Below are 18,193 nucleotides of genomic sequence, written 5' to 3' on the forward strand. Positions count from 1 at the left end.
CTCTCGCTCCACCCCAGTGGGCGGGAGGACGTCTAGGCCCGGTGCTGAATTTCTTCCAGATGTGCTCTGCTCAAATCAGCTGCATTTCACCAGCTAGCTGGGGATTTCTGTGAACGTGGCCATATGTCACACACACGCCACACACCCCTCCCACACACTGACACACACTCCAAGGCCAGAAGGTACCTTGTGAACATCCAGCCTGACCTGCTACCACGGGCCAGAGAAAGTCCCCACTCCCCTCCCAGAGCCGAGGAGAGAACCCAGGAGTCCTGGCTCCCAGCCCCCCCTGCTCTAACCACCAGCCCCCACTGCCCTCCCAGAGCTGGGGAGAGAACCCAGGAGTCCTGGCTCCCAGCCCCCCCTGCTCTAACCAGCAGCCCCCACTCCCCTCCCAGAGCTGGGGAGAGAACCCAGGAGTCCCGGCTCCCAGCCCCCCCTGCTCTGACCACCAGCCCTCACTCTCCTCCCAGAGCTGGGGAGAGAACCCAGGAGTCCTGGCTCCTCTACCCCCTCCCCACCCCAAACACTAGACCCCACTTCCCTTGCCAATGGGGAGAGAACCCAGGCGTCCTGGGTCCCAGTCACCTAATTCAAACCAGTCATATTCTGGTGATGTAACAGGGTGCCCATCACCCCAGGATTCTGCACCCCATAAAGGTCCATGGGGTGCCCCAGCTAGGCCAGGGCCATGTTCTGGAGGAGGGGATCCTCCTTCTGCTGTGCCCTGGCCCCTGACAGGAGCAGGGCTAGAGAGCCTGGGACCTTTGGCTCCACAGTGCAGCAGTAGTAGAGCTGTTATCCTCCCCTGGCATTAGCCACAAGGGGTGACATGACGCAGGGTCACCCCCCCATAACCCTATATCCTGCTTCCCTCCAGGAGCTCCCCTCCCCCAAGCCCCTGTGGATAGGGACCCCCCAGGGTAACCCCCCCAGCCCCTCCCCAGGCTGCCTCCCCCAGCTGTTTCCCCCGCTGCCCACCCAAGGGAACAACCTCCAGTCTCCCCTTGCTGTTTATCCCCCCCGACCCCTGACATGCTACTGCTCTAATCCACCTCTCTGAAGAGCCCCCCGGGTAACCCCACAGCCCCCCGTGGGGACCCCAGCCCCCCCTTCTCTTTATCCCCCAGATACCCCCCTCTCTAACCCACCTCTCCTAAGAGCCCCTCTGGGTAACCCCACAGCCCCTCCCCATGGTGACTCTCAGCCCCCCCTGCTGTTTGTTCCCCAGATACTCCCCCTCTAACCCACCTCTCCGAAGAGCCCCCCCGGGTAACCCCACAGCCCGCCCCGTGGGGAGGCCCAGCCCCCTGCTATTTATCCCCCAGATACCCCACCTCCCCTAAGAGCCCTCGTCCCCTGGGCCTCGCAGCCCAGCCCAGCCCCGCCCCGCCCTGGGGGGTGGGGTGTGTCCCAGGCTGGGGGCGGGGGGGGGTCATAAGGCGGCCCCGGCGCGGGCCGGCAGCGCAGAGCGGCCAGAGGCAGGACGGAGCCACCGCGCCGGGACCGCAGGTTCGAGCCTCGAGGCGATGGAGTCCGTGTGGGGCTGCGTCCTGCTGGGCGCGCTGCTGAGCCAAGGTAGGGGGGGTGAGAGTCTGGACTCCGCGGTTCTCCCCCCGCTTGGGGGGCTGGTGGGTCAGAGCGCGGGGCTGGGAGCCAGGACTCCTGGGTTCTCTCCCCTGCCCGGATAGGGGGTTGGGTGCTCGGACTCCTGGGTTCTCTCCCCGGCTCTGAGAGGGGAGTGGGGGCTAGTGGTTAGAGTGGGGGAGTTAGGAGCCAGGACTCCTGGGTTCTCTCCCTGGCCCTGAGAGGGGAGTGGGGGCTGGTGGGTCAGAGCGCGGGGCTGGGAGCCAGGACTCCTGGGTTCTCTCCCCGGCCCTGAGTGGGGGCTAGTGGTTAGAGCGGGGGGGGTTGGGAGCCAGGATTCCTGGGTTCTCCCCCCCGGCTGGGCGGTGCAGTCAGGATGTGGGTGTGGAAGGTGGGAGCCGCTCGGTGGTTTTGTCCCGGTTCTAAGTCTTGAGTCAGATCCTAGAAGGGGAGAGACGGACCCAGCGGGGGGGGGAGGAGTCGGACACCTCCCTGGCCAGGTGGAGGCTCTGGCAGGGGCCGGGCCTGGAGTCCCCTGGGGGAGCAGCTTCTCGCCACCGCTTCAGGGCCCCCGGGGTGGGGGGGGGGACACGTGAGCCCATCGCTCACTTCCCTTCAAGCTCTGATTCACCTCAGCCGGGAGCTGGATGTGATTAGAGCGGGGGAGGGACTGGGAGCCAGGACTCCTGGATTCTGTTACCGAAATATTGGGTTTGAAGGGGGTTAGCCAGCTTTTACAGTTCTCTGGGGGGTGGGCTGGTGGTTAGAGCAGTGGGGCTGGGAGCCAGGACTCCTGGGTTCTCTCCCCGGCTCTAGGAGGGGAATGGGGGCTGGTGGTTAGAGCAGGGGGGGCTGGGAGCCAGGACTCCTGGGTTCTCTCCCCGGCTCTAGGAGGTGAGTGGGGGCTGGTGGTTAGAGCAGGGGGGGCTGGGAGCCAGGACTCCTGGGTTCTCTCCCCGGCTCTAGGAGGGGAATGGGGGCTGGTGGTTAGAGCAATGGGGCTGGGAGCCAGGACTCCTGGGTTCTCTCCCCGGCTCTAGGAGGGGAATGGGGGCTGGTGGTTAGAGCAATGGGGCTGGGAGCCAGGACTCCTGGGTTCTCTCCCTGGCTCTGGGAGGGGAGTGGGGGCTGGTGGTTAGAGCAGGGGGGGCTGGGAGCCAGGACTCATGGGCTCTCTCCCTGGCTCTGGGAGCGGGGGAGTGGGAGCTGGTGGGTCAGAGCAAGGAGGGCTGGGAGCCAGGACTCCTGGGTTCTCTCCCCAGTTCTGGGAGGGGAGGGGGCTGGGAGCCAGGACTCCTGGGTTCTCTCCCCGGCTCTAGGAGGGGAATGGGGGCTGGTGGTTAGAGCAGGGCGGGCTGGGAGCCAGGACTCCTGGGTTCTCTCCCCGGCTCTAGGAGCGGGGGGAGTGGGAGCTGGTGGGTCAGAGCAAGGAGGGCTGGGAGCCAGGACTCCTGGGTTCTCTCCAGGGCTGGTGCTTCCATTTAGGCAGCCTAGGCAATCGCCTAGGGTGCCAGGATTATTGGTGGGCGCCGTTTTGCCGGAGGAGGCGGGAGGCGGCTCCGGTGGACCTTCCACAGCCACGACTGCGGCAGCTCCACCGGAGCCGCGGGACCAGCGCACGGGGCGGCGAAATTGCCGTGCGCCTAGGGCGCTAAAACCCCTAACGCCGGTCCTGGTTCTCTCCCGGCTCTGGGGGGGCTGGGACTCGCTGGTTCTGTTCCAATTCCTCCGCGTCTCTCCCCCAGCGGCCGCCCTGCGATGTTACTCTTGTGACGGGGCCCGGAGCTGCCAGGAGACGGAGGACTGTGGGGAGCAGCAGGGCCGGTGTCGCACGACTGTCCTCACCATGAGCACCCGTGAGTGCCCCCAGTGACCGGCCAGCCCAGGCCTGGCCCCCCCAGCCCTGCCGGCGCCCCTCACTCCCGACCCGCAGCCCCTGCCAGACCAGCCCTGCCCCCCCCAGCTCTGCCAGTGCCCCTCACTCCTGACCCGCAGCCCTCAGCTCCCCACAGCTCTGCGGTTGCCCATCACTCCCAACCCGCAGCTGCTGCTAGCCCAGGCCTGGGCTCCTGTGACCCAGCCCTGCCAATGACTCTGACTAATCTCCTCTACCCCCACCCGCCTTAGGCTCCGAGGTCTCCAAGCGGATCCAGAAGGGCTGCGACGTGGAGGGGAAGCCCAACAATTCCATCTCCTTCCTCTCCCACGGGCAGATTGTGACGCTGGCGGAGGAGCAGTGCGCTACCGACCTCTGCAACCAGGGGGCGCCAGACGGTCAGTCCATAGAGCCAGCGGGGTCATTCCCCTCCAGTCTGTTCCCCCTCCCCTGGGGGGTCCCATTGTCCCCTGCTCACCCCACCTCTTTCCCCCCACAGCCCTGAGCACCTTCCTCTCCACCTCCAGCCTGCATTGCCTCTCCTGCTCCTCCTCCGACCACTCCTGCTCCAGCCCCTCCTTGATGGGGATCCGGTGCCAGGACCCCCGGGAGCAGTGCGTGGACATCACAGCCATCTCCATGCCAGAAGGTGAGCAGGGACCCGCCCCAAGACCCCCTCCCTGCCCCACATAGGGGGCCCAGGCCCCAGTGCCCGACAGGCCTGCGCCTCTTTGCTGGAGACCCCCTGAGCCAGCCAGGCCGCACCCTGGGGCTGGGTCAGAGCCGGTGCCCCCTAGAGGGGAGAGGCTCCCTGCCCCATTCCCCACCCCCGTGAGCCAGCCAGTCCCTGCCTGGGGCCGGATCAGAGCCATTGCCCCCTAGAGGGGAAATACCCCCTGCCCCATTCCCCACCCCCGTGAGCCAGCCAGTCCCTGCCTGGGGCCGGATCAGAGCCAGTGCCCCCTAGAGGGGACAGGCCCCACGTCACCCCCTACTCTCTCTCTCCCCAGAGTTTCCCCAGGACGAGCGGCGCATCAAAGGCTGCGGGCAGATCTCTCAGTGCCAGGAGCCCCTGGGCTTCCACAACCAGGGCAGCTTCTACCTGCTGCAATGCTGCAACACCAGCCTGTGCAATAACGACGCCCACGGTAACCCAGGGACTGCAGGTCGGGAGTGAGGGGCACCAGCTGAGCTGTGGGAGGGAGTCCAGGGTTGGACTAGCAGGGGGCTGTGGATTGGGAGTGAGGGGCACCGGCAGAGCAGGTGGGGGGAAGGGCTGGGTTGGCAGGGGGCTGTGGGTCGGGAGTGAGGGGCACCAGCTGATTTTTCAGGCTGCCCAGTGATCCATTGTGACCCTGTTTCCCCCCAGATTATGAGGAATCCCCCCTGCCCCTGAACGGGGTCACCTGCTACTCCTGCGAAGGGAACTCCAGCCATGGTTGTGCCCCAGAAAACGTCACCCCGGTGCAGTGCCAGGGGCCCATGACCCACTGCCTGCAGGCTGTGGGAAGCCACGGTGAGTAGCCGCAGGACCAGCAGGGGGCGCCGTGCTGTGGGGGAGGGGCATGGGCCACCATTCGGTGGGGGGAAGGGACAGGGGCTGGGGGCTCAGCTGGGGGCACAGCAGTGGGCACCAGGTTGGGGGGGGTGAGCAGGGAAGCAGGGCTGGGGGCTTGGCGGGGGAGGGGCAGAGGGGCTGGGGGCTCGGCAGGGGCCACCATTCTGTTGGGGGGAGGGGCAGGGCTGGGGGCTCGGCAGGGGGCGCTGTGCCATGGGGGTAGGGGCAGGGGGCACCTCACTATGGGGGGTGGCTGGGGCCTTGGGGGCTGGCTCTGGGCTCCAGCTCACTGTCCTGCCCTCCCCCTCCAGAGCTGATGGGCCCGGGCACTGTGCTGAAGGGCTGCGCCACCCCGGCCTGGTGCGATGCCCCCTACACCTCCATCTACAAGCACCTGGCCGGGGTCCAGGCCCACTGCTGCCATGGCAACTTCTGCAACAGCTGGATCCAGGCTGGCGCCCTCCCCCCATCCAGGAGGAGCCGGGCCGGCCACCGGCTCATGGCCCAACCAGCCCTGCTCTGCGGCGCTGCCCTCCTGGCTGTGCTCATCCTGCTGCCCAGCAGCTCCTAATTCCCCGTCAGGCGACTCAGAGCGGAGGGCTGGGAGCCAGGACTCCTGGGTTCTCTCCCCGGCTCTGGGAGGGGAGTGGGGGCTGGTGGGTCAGAGCAGGAGGGGCTGGGAGCCAGGACTCCTGGGTTCTCTCCCTGGCTCTGGGAGGGGAGTCTAGTGGTTAGAGTTGGAGGGGAGGCTGGGAGTCCACTGAATCTGTTCTCCACCCAACACCCACACACTGTGTGGGCCACTCCACTTCCCTGTTCCCCTCAGATATCTCCTTGGATTTGAAGGTCTATAATTTATTTTCCCATTATGCTAAGGCCTGTCCCACTCAACCCATCCGCTGGGGTTCCCCCGGGGGGTCCTTCCCCAGCCCCTCACCCATCTGCTGGCAGCTGACAGGCCACAACCCAGTTTTTATTAATTATATTAATTATTATAGTTATTTGATTATTTATGGTTTGTTTCGTTAATAAACTTTATTTTATTGTAATTCCCGCTCTGCCCAGCAGGGGGAGCTGCCTGAAGTTCCTGTGTGGGTCCCTGTGGGGGGCGGGGGGAATTGCCTCCAGGAGCAGAGTGGGGGTGACCCATGGACTGATTTGGGGATACCTGAATTCCCCTGGGCTGCTGCTGGCAGAGGGTGTGGGGGAAGCGAGAACATGCCAGCGGTGGGGGGGGGAGGTGTTTGTGTGACACCCCACCACCTCACAATCACAGCCCCACACACACACACACACACACACCCTGGGGCATGTTGTGACTCTCTTGCTTTGCGTTTGTGGTGCTGGGTATCTGAGTGCCTCATGTTGGCAGCCTCGTGTGTGTGTGATTTTGTGTATTGTGCGTGTGTTTGCCTTTGTATGGTGTTTGTGGCTGTGTTTGTGTTGCATTGTATGTGTGTGTGGCTTTGTTGTGTTGGGAGTGTGGTTGTGCTTCGGTTGTGTTACAGTGTGAGGGTTTAGCAGAGGGTGGGAGTGTGGGTGGATGGGGGGGACAGTGTGTGTTGGAGTTTGGGGTGTTTTTCTCTGGGCTTTGAGTGTAGCTTGGAGGGGTTGTGTTTGCTGCGGGGCTGTGTCTGGTGTATATTTTTGCCACAGCAGGTGTGATGTGACTGTGTGTGTGATGCTCTTCCTGGGGAATGGGGGGAGGGGTGGCTCTGTGCATGTGGCGCCATAGGCTGAGGTGTGGGGTGTGCGGTTGTGGGTTTACGCAGCTGTGTAGTGCTGAGATCTGCTGGGCCTCGCAGGCGGAGGGCGGGGGGCATTTGGGACAGTGTCTGTTTCTCTGCCCAGTGTCTGTGTGTCTGTCCCCCTGGCCCCACCCTGCCGGGGGGAGCCCTGCTCTGTGTCCAGCCATACCTACCCCCACTTCCTAGACCCCCTAGAGCTTGGAGAGAACCCAGGGGTTCTGGCTCCCAGCTCCTCCATCCCCGACTCTAACCACTAGACTCCACTTCCCTCCCAGAGCCAGCCTGGGCCCCATCCCCTCCTCTGAGTCCCCTAAAGCAAGCACTCCCCCTCATTTCCCTTCCCCCCCAGCCCTAACACCGGGCCCATTTCTCGCCCCCCTCAAGTCTCTGTGCCCCTCACCCCACATTGCCCCCAACCCTCCTGACACACTCATCCTGCTCCAACCTTCCCCCATGTCCCTAAAGCCCCTCCCCCAACGCCACGCCCAAACCTTTCCCCACCACCACCACCACCTTGCCTTGACTGCTTCGTATAAACAGCCCCCGTGGTGCCCCACCCCACAGGCGGCTGCATCTCCGGTGAGGGGTCCCTGTATAACCCGCCCCCGGGCCCCGGCCCAGAGACAGCTGCATCCCAGCACCAGATGAGGGGTCCCTGTCCAACCCACCCCAGAGGCAGCTGCATCCCAGGGCTGGGCAAGGGGGTCCCTGTCTAACCCCACCCCCAGGCCCTGCCCCAGAGGCAGCTGCATCCCAGCACCGGGGGAGGGGTCCCTGTATAACTATATGAGAAGGGGTAGCTCAGCGGTTTGAGCATTGGTCTGCTAAACTCAGGATTGTGAGCTCAATCCTTGAGGGGGCCATGTAGGGAACTAGGGTGAAAATCTGTCTGGGGCTTGGCCCTGCTTTGAGCAGGGGGTTGGACTAGATACCTCCTGAGGTCCCTTCCCACCCTGAGATTCTATAACCAGCCCCGGAGGTGGCTGCATCCCAGGGCCAGGGGAGGGGTCTCTTGGTTTGGGGCTGCTCGGTGTTTATTTGTGTCAGTGGTTTTGAACCTGACAGTGGCACACGCTGGGGCCGGGAAGTGGCCGCACGGGACCCCTGGGGCTTTGCCAAGACACAGGGGCTGTTGAGACACCCCAGGGACGGGTCGATTCCGGCTCCCTGCTTGCATCAGCCCTCGTTGGGAAAGGTGCCGTTTAGCAACAAGCTTCCGTCAGCCCAGCAATAAACAACAGCCCAGGGTGCCGCTGGGGGGGTGCGTGCGGCTTTATATGGCCAGGGAGGGGGCCGCGTGGCTTCATGCTCAGCCTGTGCGTGTTGCTGCGCATTTGTGTCACTCGTGTTGTGGAGCTCGGTGTGGTGGTGTTTCCTCTTCGTGCTATGGTAGCTGTAGATGAAAAGCGGGGTGACCATGTGCCAGACACCCCAGGGACCCCCGACAGAGATCCAGGCCCGTCACACTGGACGCTGCTCAGACCCCAGCTGAGATCAGGGCCCCGTGGCATCGGACTCTGCGCAGACACAGACTCTAAAAGGATCATTCAGCCCATTTCACAGATGGCAAAACTGAGCCCTGCAGCAGGGCAGTGACGGGCTTTGAGTCCTGCGGACAGCCAGCAGCAGAGCTGGGATGAGAACCCAGGTGTCCTGCAGCCCAGCCTGCCTCACAAAAACCACATCCTGTTACATCTGGTCAGATCTCTGCCCCAACCCGCTCCCTGTGGGAGCCAGAGCAGAGGTGTGAAACACAGCCCTGCCCAGATGGAGAATCCCCCACGCCCCTTGGGGACTCGTCCCCACGGTTCATTCCCCTCCCTGGTTAACACCAATGCCTAGTTCCCAGGGTGAATTTATCCAGCTTCAACCCCCAGCCGCTGGCTCACGTCCCGCCTTTCTCTGCTCAACTGACCAGCCCCGAGCAAATCTGCTCCGGCGTAGGAACGGACAGATGGGGTCACGGCAGCTCCTGGCATCGCTCGCTCTGCGGCAGGGCTTCGAACCCTCGAATCCTCCCCGGGGCTGCGCTCTGAGCAGTGTTCTCCCCAGGAATTGAAATTGGGGGGTGCTCGACTATCTGGGGAGTGAGACCGTGAGGGCGAAGGGGCCGTATGGCAGCATCATAAACACTGAAAAATGTTTCACGACCATGTTATTAACTATAACTCATGTTTTAAAATCATCCTAAAAATTCAAATTGGCTAAATTGCATGTGGTGCCCAGAACCGGACACAGAATCCAGCTGAGGCCTGACCAGCCCGGAGCAGAGCGGAAGAATCACTTCTCGGGTCGTGCTCACAACACTCCTGCTGATACAGCCCAGCATGCCGGTCACTTTTTGTGCAACAGCATCACACTGTCGACTCACATTTCGCTTGTGATCCACTCTGAGCCCCCCCGGTCCCTTTGCGCAGGCGCCTTCCTAGGCAGTCGTTTCCCATGTGTGTGTGTGTGACTGGTTGTTCCTTCTGAAGTGGAGCACTTGGCATTTGTCCTTATTGAATTTCACCCTATTTACATCAGACCATTTCTCCAGTTTGTCCAGCTCACTTTGGCTTTTCATCCGGTCCTCCAAAGCCCTTGCAACCCCTCCCAGCTTGGTGCTGTCTGCAAGCTCTCTCAGTGGGCTCTCTCTGCCCTGATCTAAACCATTGACGAAGACACTGAACAGAACCGGACCCAGAACCTCCCTGCGGGACCCCACTCGTTATGTCCTTCCAGCATGACGGTGAGTCACCGATAACGACTCCCTGGGAACGGTTTTCCCACCAGTTTTGCACCCACTTCGTAGTAGCCGGCGTCGTATAGACAAGCCCTAGATTTGCCCTTTTCCAGTCTCTGGAATCTCTCCCGTCTTCCAGGACTTCTCAGAGATAATCGCTAATGGCTCAGATACCTCCTCAGGCAGCTCCGAATGTTCCAGGGTGTATTTCACAGGCCCTGGTGGTTTGAAGACACCTAACTTGTCTAAGTCATTTTTGACTTGTTCTTTCCCTATTTTAGGCTCTGATCCTGCCTCATTTTCACTGGCATTCGCTCCGTTAGACGTCCAATCACCACCAACCTTCTTGGTGAAAACTGAAACCAAGATGTCATTGGGCACCTCTGCCATGTCCACGTTTTCTGTTATTTATCAGAGGGTAGCCGTGTTAGTCTGGATCTGTAAAAGCAGCAAAGAATCCTGTGGCACCTTATAGACTAACAGACGTTTTGGAGCATGAGCTTTCGTGGGTGAATACCCACTTCCTCAGATGCATCATTCTGTTATTGTCTTTCCCCCGCGCTGAGCAGCGGGCCTGCCCTGTCCTTGGGCTTCCTCTCGCTTCTAATGCATCTGTGGGATGTTTTCTTGTTACCCTTCACGTCTCTCGCTAGTTTGATCTCGTTTTCCGCCTTGGCCTTTCTAATTCTCTCTCTACAGACGTGTGTGGTTTGTTTATATTCATCCTTTGTAATTGGACTGACTCTCCACCTTTTGCAGGACTCTTTTTTGAGTTTTAGATCATTGACGATCTCCTGGTTAAGCCAGGCTGGTCTCTTGCCAGACGTCCTGTCTTCCCTACGCGGGGGGATAATTTGCTCTTGTGCCCTTAATAATGTCTCTGAAAAACTGCCAACGGACGTCAATTGCTTTGTCCCTTAGCCTTGCTGCCCGTGGGATCTGACCTACCGACTCCCTGAGTTTGCCGGCACCTGCCTTCTGAATCGCCCTTTGGCTGCATCACCCTAGTGTGCGCTGCTCCCATGGGGGCTGTGGATACTGGGGACCCACTCCAGTCCCTTCCCAGGGGCCTGATGGACCCACTCCATCCAGTAGCTGGTGACCATGAACTCTGAGGCTTTGCAGAAGAGGCGGAGAGAGTCTCCAGGCTGTTTCACATCCCCCCCCCCACCCCCCGACTCCAGCAACCCCTGGGAGCGGGCTCCTGGGAATGAAGACGCATTACAGGGACCATTCACATCGTGGGCATTGGCACAATAATCCGCGGCTTCCACAACCCATGGAAAGGGAGGAAATCTCTTCCCAAGCTGCTGAGTGACAAGAAGATGTAACCAAAGCCTCGGCGTTGCCAGTGTTGGTGGGAAAAGTTCTCAGGCGACTGGCTGGTAACTGCACCGACCGAGGAGGCTGCGGATTGTCTCTCCGGGGTCAGCCTGGGCAGAGAGAAGGACAGATTTAAACAGGACACTCTGACCGCCGTTGGCACATTCCCCCTCTTGAGAAGAGACAGCCCGTACTCCCTAGCGCGACCTCAGGTTCTTTGTGTGAGGCTGGGAGAGAGGCCCTGGGATCGCCCTTCTCCCAGCAGGGCAGGGCTCCTCGCAGGATTTATGCAGGTCAAAACCACGTCTTCTGTATCCCCTTCCCTGACTCCCAAACTCAGCCCTAACCCTCAGGAGAAACTCTAACCCTGACCAGAGCACTTCTCTTAACCTTAACCTTGAACGTGTTCCTTAAACCTCAATGAACTGTGACCCTAAATGTAAATCCGAACCCTGACTTCAAATATTAGCCCTAACCCTCCAGTTCTAGCCTGACTGACCCCTCCCCGACTGACTGCGCGCCCCAGAACCAGACCCAGGGCCCAGCAGTGTCACCCCCGGGTCAGCTCCAGAGGGAAACTCCCCCCCTGCTCCCCCTCGAGACCCTCCTTTCTCCAGCCCAGGACAGTGTTAGCACGGCTGGCTCCAGCATCGCGCAGGGGGTCCAGGTTTGGGTGATTCTCCCCCATCGCCCCGAATCTCTTCCGGAGTCGCTGCTCCCCAGCCCCCTGCTGTGTGTCTGGCTGACGCCCCTCGCTCTGGTCGGTGACGTGTGGCTGCATTCATGTGCCCAGCGTTTTGTGTCCAGTTACCCTCTGCCCGGCGGGTTTTCCGCGCCCAGGGCCTTTCTCAAAGCCAGCAGCAGAAACCCCCGTTATTTCACCTGGGAGCGTTTTTGGCCTGTTCAGAGTTTCTCCTGAGCTCGCCCGTCCCTGGTTTTCCCTGAGACCAGCCCGAGCCGAAGCCAAACGGCCCCTCAGCGGGTGAAGCCGGCCCAGTGCCACGTGCGCGGCAGCTTCGGTCTGGACACAAACGAGCCGTTTTCTGACACCCGCTTGGGCGTTTGTGTCGGTCGCTGCTGCGCTCCCGGGTTTAGCGCCTCGGCCCCCCCGGGCCATTGTGGTGTGATTGTGTGTGCGGTGCACACCGGTCAGGCTGGCTGTACCTACTTGTGTTGGGTGTGTGCCTCAGCGAGGCTGTCCATGCATGCGGTTCTGAGTGACTGTATTTGTGTGTCCGTGTGTGTGAGGGCGGGATTCCTGTGTAGGTCTCACCCCCAGTGTCCCCCTTCCCTCAGGCCCAGATTCCCCCCATCCAGCGCCCACACGCGGTGCTGGATTTTTCGGCCCTGGGCCCATTGCCCACCGAGGTGCTGGGGGACATCGAACCCACCCGCCAACCACCACACACAGAGCAGGGCTCCAGCAGGGGGCAGCCCCCCCGGGCAGATCATGAGCCAAATCCCCGACTTCCCCCGGGCGTGAGGGATGGGGACTGGGATGGTGAGGAGAATGGGGAGCAAATTGAGCATGGGGGGGAGGGGTGTCTTGGGGGCACCCTGACTGCCCCCACCTCCAGGGTCTGGGTACCCCGTCTCCAGCCAGGGGCTGTGGTGGTACCGGTTGCCCAATGGGGTCATTGCACCAGAGCTGCAGAAGCGGCCATGGTGCAATCCGGCTGAGCAGCGCGGGGGAGAGGAGGGGTTATAAATTAGAGGCTCCCCCCACACACACTCCCATAAGTGACTGAGACTCACCCCCTCAGACGCACTGCACAGATCCCAGGGGATTTGCGTCTCTCCAGCAGCCGGGCTCTCTGGGGCCATGGGGGGCCCTGGGGCAGAACACGGGGTGCTGGTAGCGGCACTGCTGACAATCCTGGCTTCTGCTCTGCTGATCCCAGGTACCAACAGCCTGGATTCCTGGGCTCCCTGGGAGGGGAGTGGGGGCTGGTGGGTCAGAGCAGGGGGGCTGGGAGCCAGGACTCCTGGGTGGGGGGAAAGGGGGTCTGGTGGTTAGAGAGGGGGGCCTGGGAGCTGGATTCCTGGGTTCTCTCCCTGGCCCTGGGAGGGCAGCGGAGTCTGGTGGTTGGGCGTGGGGCTGGGAGCCAGGACTCCTGGGTTCTCTCCCTGGTTCTGGGAGGGGAAGTGGGGGGGCTCGTGGATACAGCAGGAGGGGGCTGGATTCCCCCCTGCCTAGCCCCTAGGGGGAACAACCTGCGGTATTGTTGTTTCACTGGCTCAGGCATCGCTTCTGTTGTGAGTGCACATGCAGAATTCTAGACACACACCACTGCTCACCTCCCGCAACCACTACCACACAGAAGGACCCACAAACTATCACGTGCACAGACCCACCACAGCCCGCAGAGAAATACAATCTCACACACACACAGAGCAGGGCCTGTCCCCTCCAGCAGGGGACAGCACGCACACACGCACACACACACACACACACACACACAGAGCAGGGCCTGTCTCCTCCAGCAGGGGGAAGCATGGGCGCACGCGCGCACACACACACACACACACACACACACACAGAGCAGGCCCGTCCCCTCCAGCAGGGGGAAGCATGGGCGCACACACACAAACACACACACACACACACACACACACACACAGAGCAGGCCCGTCCCCTCCAGCAGGGGGAAGCATGGGCGCACACACACACACACACACACACACAGAGCAGGGCCTGTCCCCTCCAGCAGTGGAGCAGGGGGAAGCAGGGACAGACACACACAGAGCAGGGCTCAGCTCCTCCAGCAGGGGGCAGTGCACACACACACACACACACACACACACACACACACGTCTGTCTCCCCGCAGAGACTGTCTCCCTGCGCTGTCACAGCCACAGCTCCGTCCTGCTCCGCGACCGGGGGGGTAAACGCCTCGAAAGCATCATCACCCCCAGTGGCACCGAGTCCTGCGCCCCGGACCACAGCGCCTGCATGGAAGCTGCCATCACCCTCAGCGCAGGTGACATCCTCGCGGTGCAGAGAGGCCAGATACCGGGCTCGATGGGCCCAGGGGGCTGATCCAGGGGGCAGGAAAGAGGCCAGATACCGGGCTCGATGGGCCCAGGGGGCTGATCCAGGGGGCAGGAAGGAGGCCAGATACCGGGCTCGATGGGCCCAGGGGGCAGGAAGGAGGCCAGATACCGGGCTCGATGGGCCCAGGGGGCTGATCCAGGGGGCAGGAAGGAGGCCAGATACCGGGCTCGATGGGCCCAGGGGGCTGATCCAGGGGGCAGGAAGGAGGCCAGATACCGGGCTCGATGGGCCCAGGGGGCTGATCCAGGGGGCAGGAAGGAGGCCAGATACCGGGCTCGATGGGCCCAGGGGGCTGATCCAGGGGGCAGGGAGGAGGCGAGACACCAGGCTTTATGGGATCATGGGGCTGAAGTCAGGAGGTAGGAAGGGGGCAGGATTCTGGGGTAGATAGGCCCATGGGGCTGATCCAGGGGGCAGGAAGGAGGCCAGATACCGGGGTAGATGGGCCCATGAGGCAGAACGCAGGGGGGCAGGGAGGGAGCAGGATGTTGGGATAGGTGGGCCCATGGGGCTGATTGCAGGAGTTCCCCAGAGATGGGCCCCTCCCCAAGGCCTGTGGAACTCCCTGCTACTGTCTTCACCTGCCTTTGGCGTGGCTCTTTCCCCCCAGGGGGCATGTCTGTGACTCTGATCCAAAGGGGGTGCAGAGCTGGACACCCCAAGGGAGGGACCGACCCCCCCGCTGCGCCCAGCAGATTCCTCCACATCCAAGTCGATGTCCACTACTGCCAGTCGGACCAGTGCAATGCCATGGGACTGGGGCTGGGGAGCCCCAGCCAGGGCACAGGTAACGGGAATGGGGAATGAGACACAGGGCCTGTCCCCTGTAGGGGGCGCCGGCTCCCATCAGGCCCCATTGCAGGAATGGCTGGCTCGGGGGGTGGGCAATGGGGCAGGGGTCTGTCCCCTCTAGGGGGCGCCGGCTCCCATCTGCCCCATTGCGGGAATGGCTGGCTCAGGGGGGTGGGCAATGAGGCAGGTGTCTGTCCCCTCTAGGGGGCGCCGGCTCCCATCTGCCCCATTGCGGGAATGACTGGCTCGGGGGGGTGGCCACTGGGGCAGGGGTCTGTTCCCTCTAGGGGGCGCCGGCTCTCATCTGCCCCATTGCAGGAATGGCTGGCTCGGGGGGGGTGGGCAATGGGGCAGGGGTCTGTTCCCTCTAGGGGGTGCCAGCTCCCATCTGCCCCATTGCGGGAATGGCTGGCTCGGGGGGGGTGGGCAATGGAGCAGGGGTCTGTTCCCTGTAGGGGGCGCCAGCTCCCATCTGCCCCATTGCAGGAATGGCTGGCTCGGGGGGGGTGGGCAATGGAGCAGGGGTCTGTTCCCTGTAGGGGGCGCCAGCTCCCATCTGCCCCATTGCGGGAATAGCTGGCTCAGGGGGGGCATGGAATGGGGCAGGGGCCTGTCCCCTCTAGGGGGCGCCGGTTCTGATCCGTTTCTCGTTGCAGCTCCGGCCCCCAGCGGCCCCACCCAGTGCTACGCTGGCCTGAGCCTCAGCCCCCAGCCCCACACTCTGGAGCAGGTGATGTGTGACGGTGACAACGCCCGCTGTTACCACGGCAATGGCACCCTCACAGCAGGTGGGTGGGGTGACGTGGGGTGACACTGGGCTTTATACCCCAGCAACACTGGCTCCCCCTGCTGTCCTTGGGCTGCATTGCACACATCCCCAGCCAGTGACCGGGATGGCACTGCTGTCTGGGGCACTGCCTGGGTCAGGGCGCTGCCTCTGGCCCCTATGCGCCCCCATACCCGCCCCATTGCATTCTGGGAAGGTTGGCCGATGCCTCTCTCCCATGGTACCCAATGGCTGCCCCGTTGCACTCCCCATGACACCCTCATGGCACCCAATGGTCACCCCACCACACTCTGGGAAAGTTGCCATGACAACCACCCCTTTGCCATGGACCTCTCAATGGCTGTCCCCATTGCATTCTGGGAAGTTTGGCAGGATGCGTCTCTCCCATGGTACCCAACGGCTACCCCATGGCACCCTGGGAAGGCTGGCGTCCCTCTCACACATGTCCCCTTTGTGCCCCCAGGGAAGCTCGCGGTGCCCATCTTCGTGTGGAGCTGCCAGGCCCCATCCTGCGCCGTGCCCCCCAGCCGCCACGTCGGCCCCCTGCAGCTCAGCCAGGCCGGCGCCTGCTGCACCGGCAGCTACTGCAACGGGCAGAGAGCCCTGGCCCAGGTCTCCGTCCACCACAAAATCTCCTCCGTTCCCGTCAGCGACAATCCTCTCGCCTACGCCACGGCCAGGAAAGACCACAAGCAGCCCGGGCGCAGCCACGGCACGGAGCCCACGGAGCCGCGTGACCCAGACGACCACACGGAGACAGACTATCCGGACCGAGACGTCACCAGCTCCTACGACCGCACGGAGACAGACTATCCGGACCGAGACGTCAACGGCTACAACAGCACGGAGCTACCCAACCCCCGCTACAAGGGGGACCTGCCCCCCAGCACCCGCCCCCGCTCCCACCCCACCGAGCCTGGCAAGAAAATCGGCCACCCCAAATCCACCGTCCACCCCGCCCACAAGCAACCCAATCCCGGGGCCCACGGCTCCCAGGCACCCGGCCTACACCTCTGCCCTCTGCTGGTGGTGCTGGGAATAGCCTGCCTGGGGCTGTGATGGGGGGCTGGGGGCCAGGATGCCTGGGTTCTATCCCCAGCTCTGGGAGGGGAGTGGGGTCTAGTGGGTTGGAGCAGGGGACTGGGAGTCAGGACTCCTGGGTTCTCTCCTCAGTTCTTAGTAGCTATGAGGAAGTCACTCCCCCTCCCCACCACATTACATGCCTCAGTTTCCCCACATTTAAAGGGAGGGCTCCCAACGATGGGGGGGTCGTGCCCCATTTTCCTGAATTGCTGCTGCTGCTTTCAGTCCACATTAACCCTTTGTGGGGCCCCCTGCCCTGCGCTTCCCCCCCCACACACACACACACCCCCTATCCTGTTTTTAATAAAGTCTCTTACTCACAAACCCTTGCATTGCCCAGCTGGTCACTTTCTGGTGGCCGGGGTGGGGGGGTGACAGGAATCCTGGTACCAAAGCCGTGAGGCTGTTGGCCTGGGACATGTCAGGTGGTTCCGCTTAGTTCTGTAGCCCCCCCGGCCCCCACCCCCCGGTCCTGTGCCGCTTAGATCCACCACTAAGGGGCACCCTAAAGACTCTTGCCCTCGGCCTACACCCCCACTTCAGGTCCCCCACCCCAACCCATAGCAGTATAGACGGGAGGGAGCGAATTGGGGTTCCTCCCCCACCCTCCCGTTCATTAGTATGGTGAGAAAAAAGGCTGGGGCCCTTTAAATGTACAGGAGAACTGAAAAATGGACCCAGGCATCTGGGTGGGACTCCAAATTAGACAATTTTATTCTGACCCCCCTCTCTGCCACGGCATCTTCGTTAAACAGCTGCCCTGCCCCAGAGACAGCTGCATCCCAGCGCCGGGCGAGGGGTCCCTGTGTAGAAAGCCCCCCCAGATGGATGATTTCCCACATGCTGGCAACATAGCAGCTTCTGGCCAGCCCCAGCCTGCCTGAGTGTCAGAAGCCAGCCGGAGGGACGGGGGGGTGAGGGGTGGGGAGCAGGCGGCTGGGGGCCAGCAGAGGTGGAGGGTCATTCGCGGGAAGCAGCCGCTCCTTGTCCGTCTGGCCGTCCTACCCTGTCGCTCACATAGTTTGCGACCACAGAGCAGGGCTTCGGGATCCCCCATCGCAGCCACCCCTTGGCCCAGCCGAGACCCTCCTCTGGACCCCAGCACAGGCCAAGCCACCATGCCCCATGGCAGAACCAGGGTGTGGGAACTGGCACCGCCCTGTCGCCTGGCATTGGCTCTCCTAATACAGGGCACTGGGGCAGGTTAACGAAGCCCAAAAGGAAGGGGAGCTGGGAGCCCGGACTCCTGGGTTCTATCCTGGCTTGGGGAGAGGAGTGGGGTCTAGGGGTTAGGGTGGGGCAGGGCTGTGAGACAGGACTCCTGGGCTCTAGCCCAGCTCTGAGAGGAGAGTGGGGGCTAGTGGTTACAGCAGGGGGCTGGGAGCCAGGCCTCCTGGGTTCTCTCCCTTGCCCGTGCCCTCCTTGTACAGTGGATGAGCCCAGCAGGGCAGGTGCTTGGGGCTCTCAGCCGTCAGCCGTGGCGGCCCCACGACTCTCTGCTTCTCCTGCGCAATCCGGTGGTGAGAGGAGGGATGGGCCCACCCGGCCCAGGGCCAACGAACAGACCTTGGACCCCAATAATCTTGTGCCTAGCCCCCTCCTGGGCACTTTGCAAGAGCCAGAAACCTAGGGGAACTTGGGACACACCCCAGCCTCAG

General features: G+C 62.6%; 2 protein-coding genes across 2 annotated transcripts; both read left to right on the forward strand.

Annotated features, from left to right (window-relative positions):
• Nucleotides 1-1,481: 1,481 nt before the first annotated feature.
• PLAUR (plasminogen activator, urokinase receptor) lies at nucleotides 1,482-5,642 on the forward strand. The gene is made up of 7 exons (XM_030543394.1): nucleotides 1,482-1,578; nucleotides 3,333-3,443; nucleotides 3,715-3,861; nucleotides 3,963-4,112; nucleotides 4,474-4,611; nucleotides 4,833-4,979; nucleotides 5,333-5,642. Exons 1-7 carry the CDS (start codon nucleotides 1,530-1,532, stop codon nucleotides 5,590-5,592), a joined length of 1,002 nt encoding a protein of 333 aa, XP_030399254.1. The 5' UTR covers nucleotides 1,482-1,529; the 3' UTR covers nucleotides 5,593-5,642.
• A 6,902-nt stretch (nucleotides 5,643-12,544) lies between these two features.
• Nucleotides 12,545-16,864, forward strand: LOC115640557 (ly6/PLAUR domain-containing protein 5-like). The gene is made up of 5 exons (XM_030543414.1): nucleotides 12,545-12,718; nucleotides 13,647-13,799; nucleotides 14,484-14,660; nucleotides 15,322-15,453; nucleotides 15,916-16,864. The coding sequence occupies exons 1-5, from the start codon at nucleotides 12,640-12,642 to the stop codon at nucleotides 16,509-16,511; spliced, it is 1,137 nt and encodes a 378-aa protein (XP_030399274.1). The 5' UTR covers nucleotides 12,545-12,639; the 3' UTR covers nucleotides 16,512-16,864.
• The last annotated feature ends 1,329 nt before the right edge of the window (nucleotides 16,865-18,193 follow it).

Source organism: Gopherus evgoodei, unplaced genomic scaffold (genome assembly GCF_007399415.2).
Source record: "Gopherus evgoodei ecotype Sinaloan lineage unplaced genomic scaffold, rGopEvg1_v1.p scaffold_31_arrow_ctg1, whole genome shotgun sequence".
NCBI lineage: Eukaryota > Metazoa > Chordata > Testudines > Testudinidae > Gopherus > Gopherus evgoodei.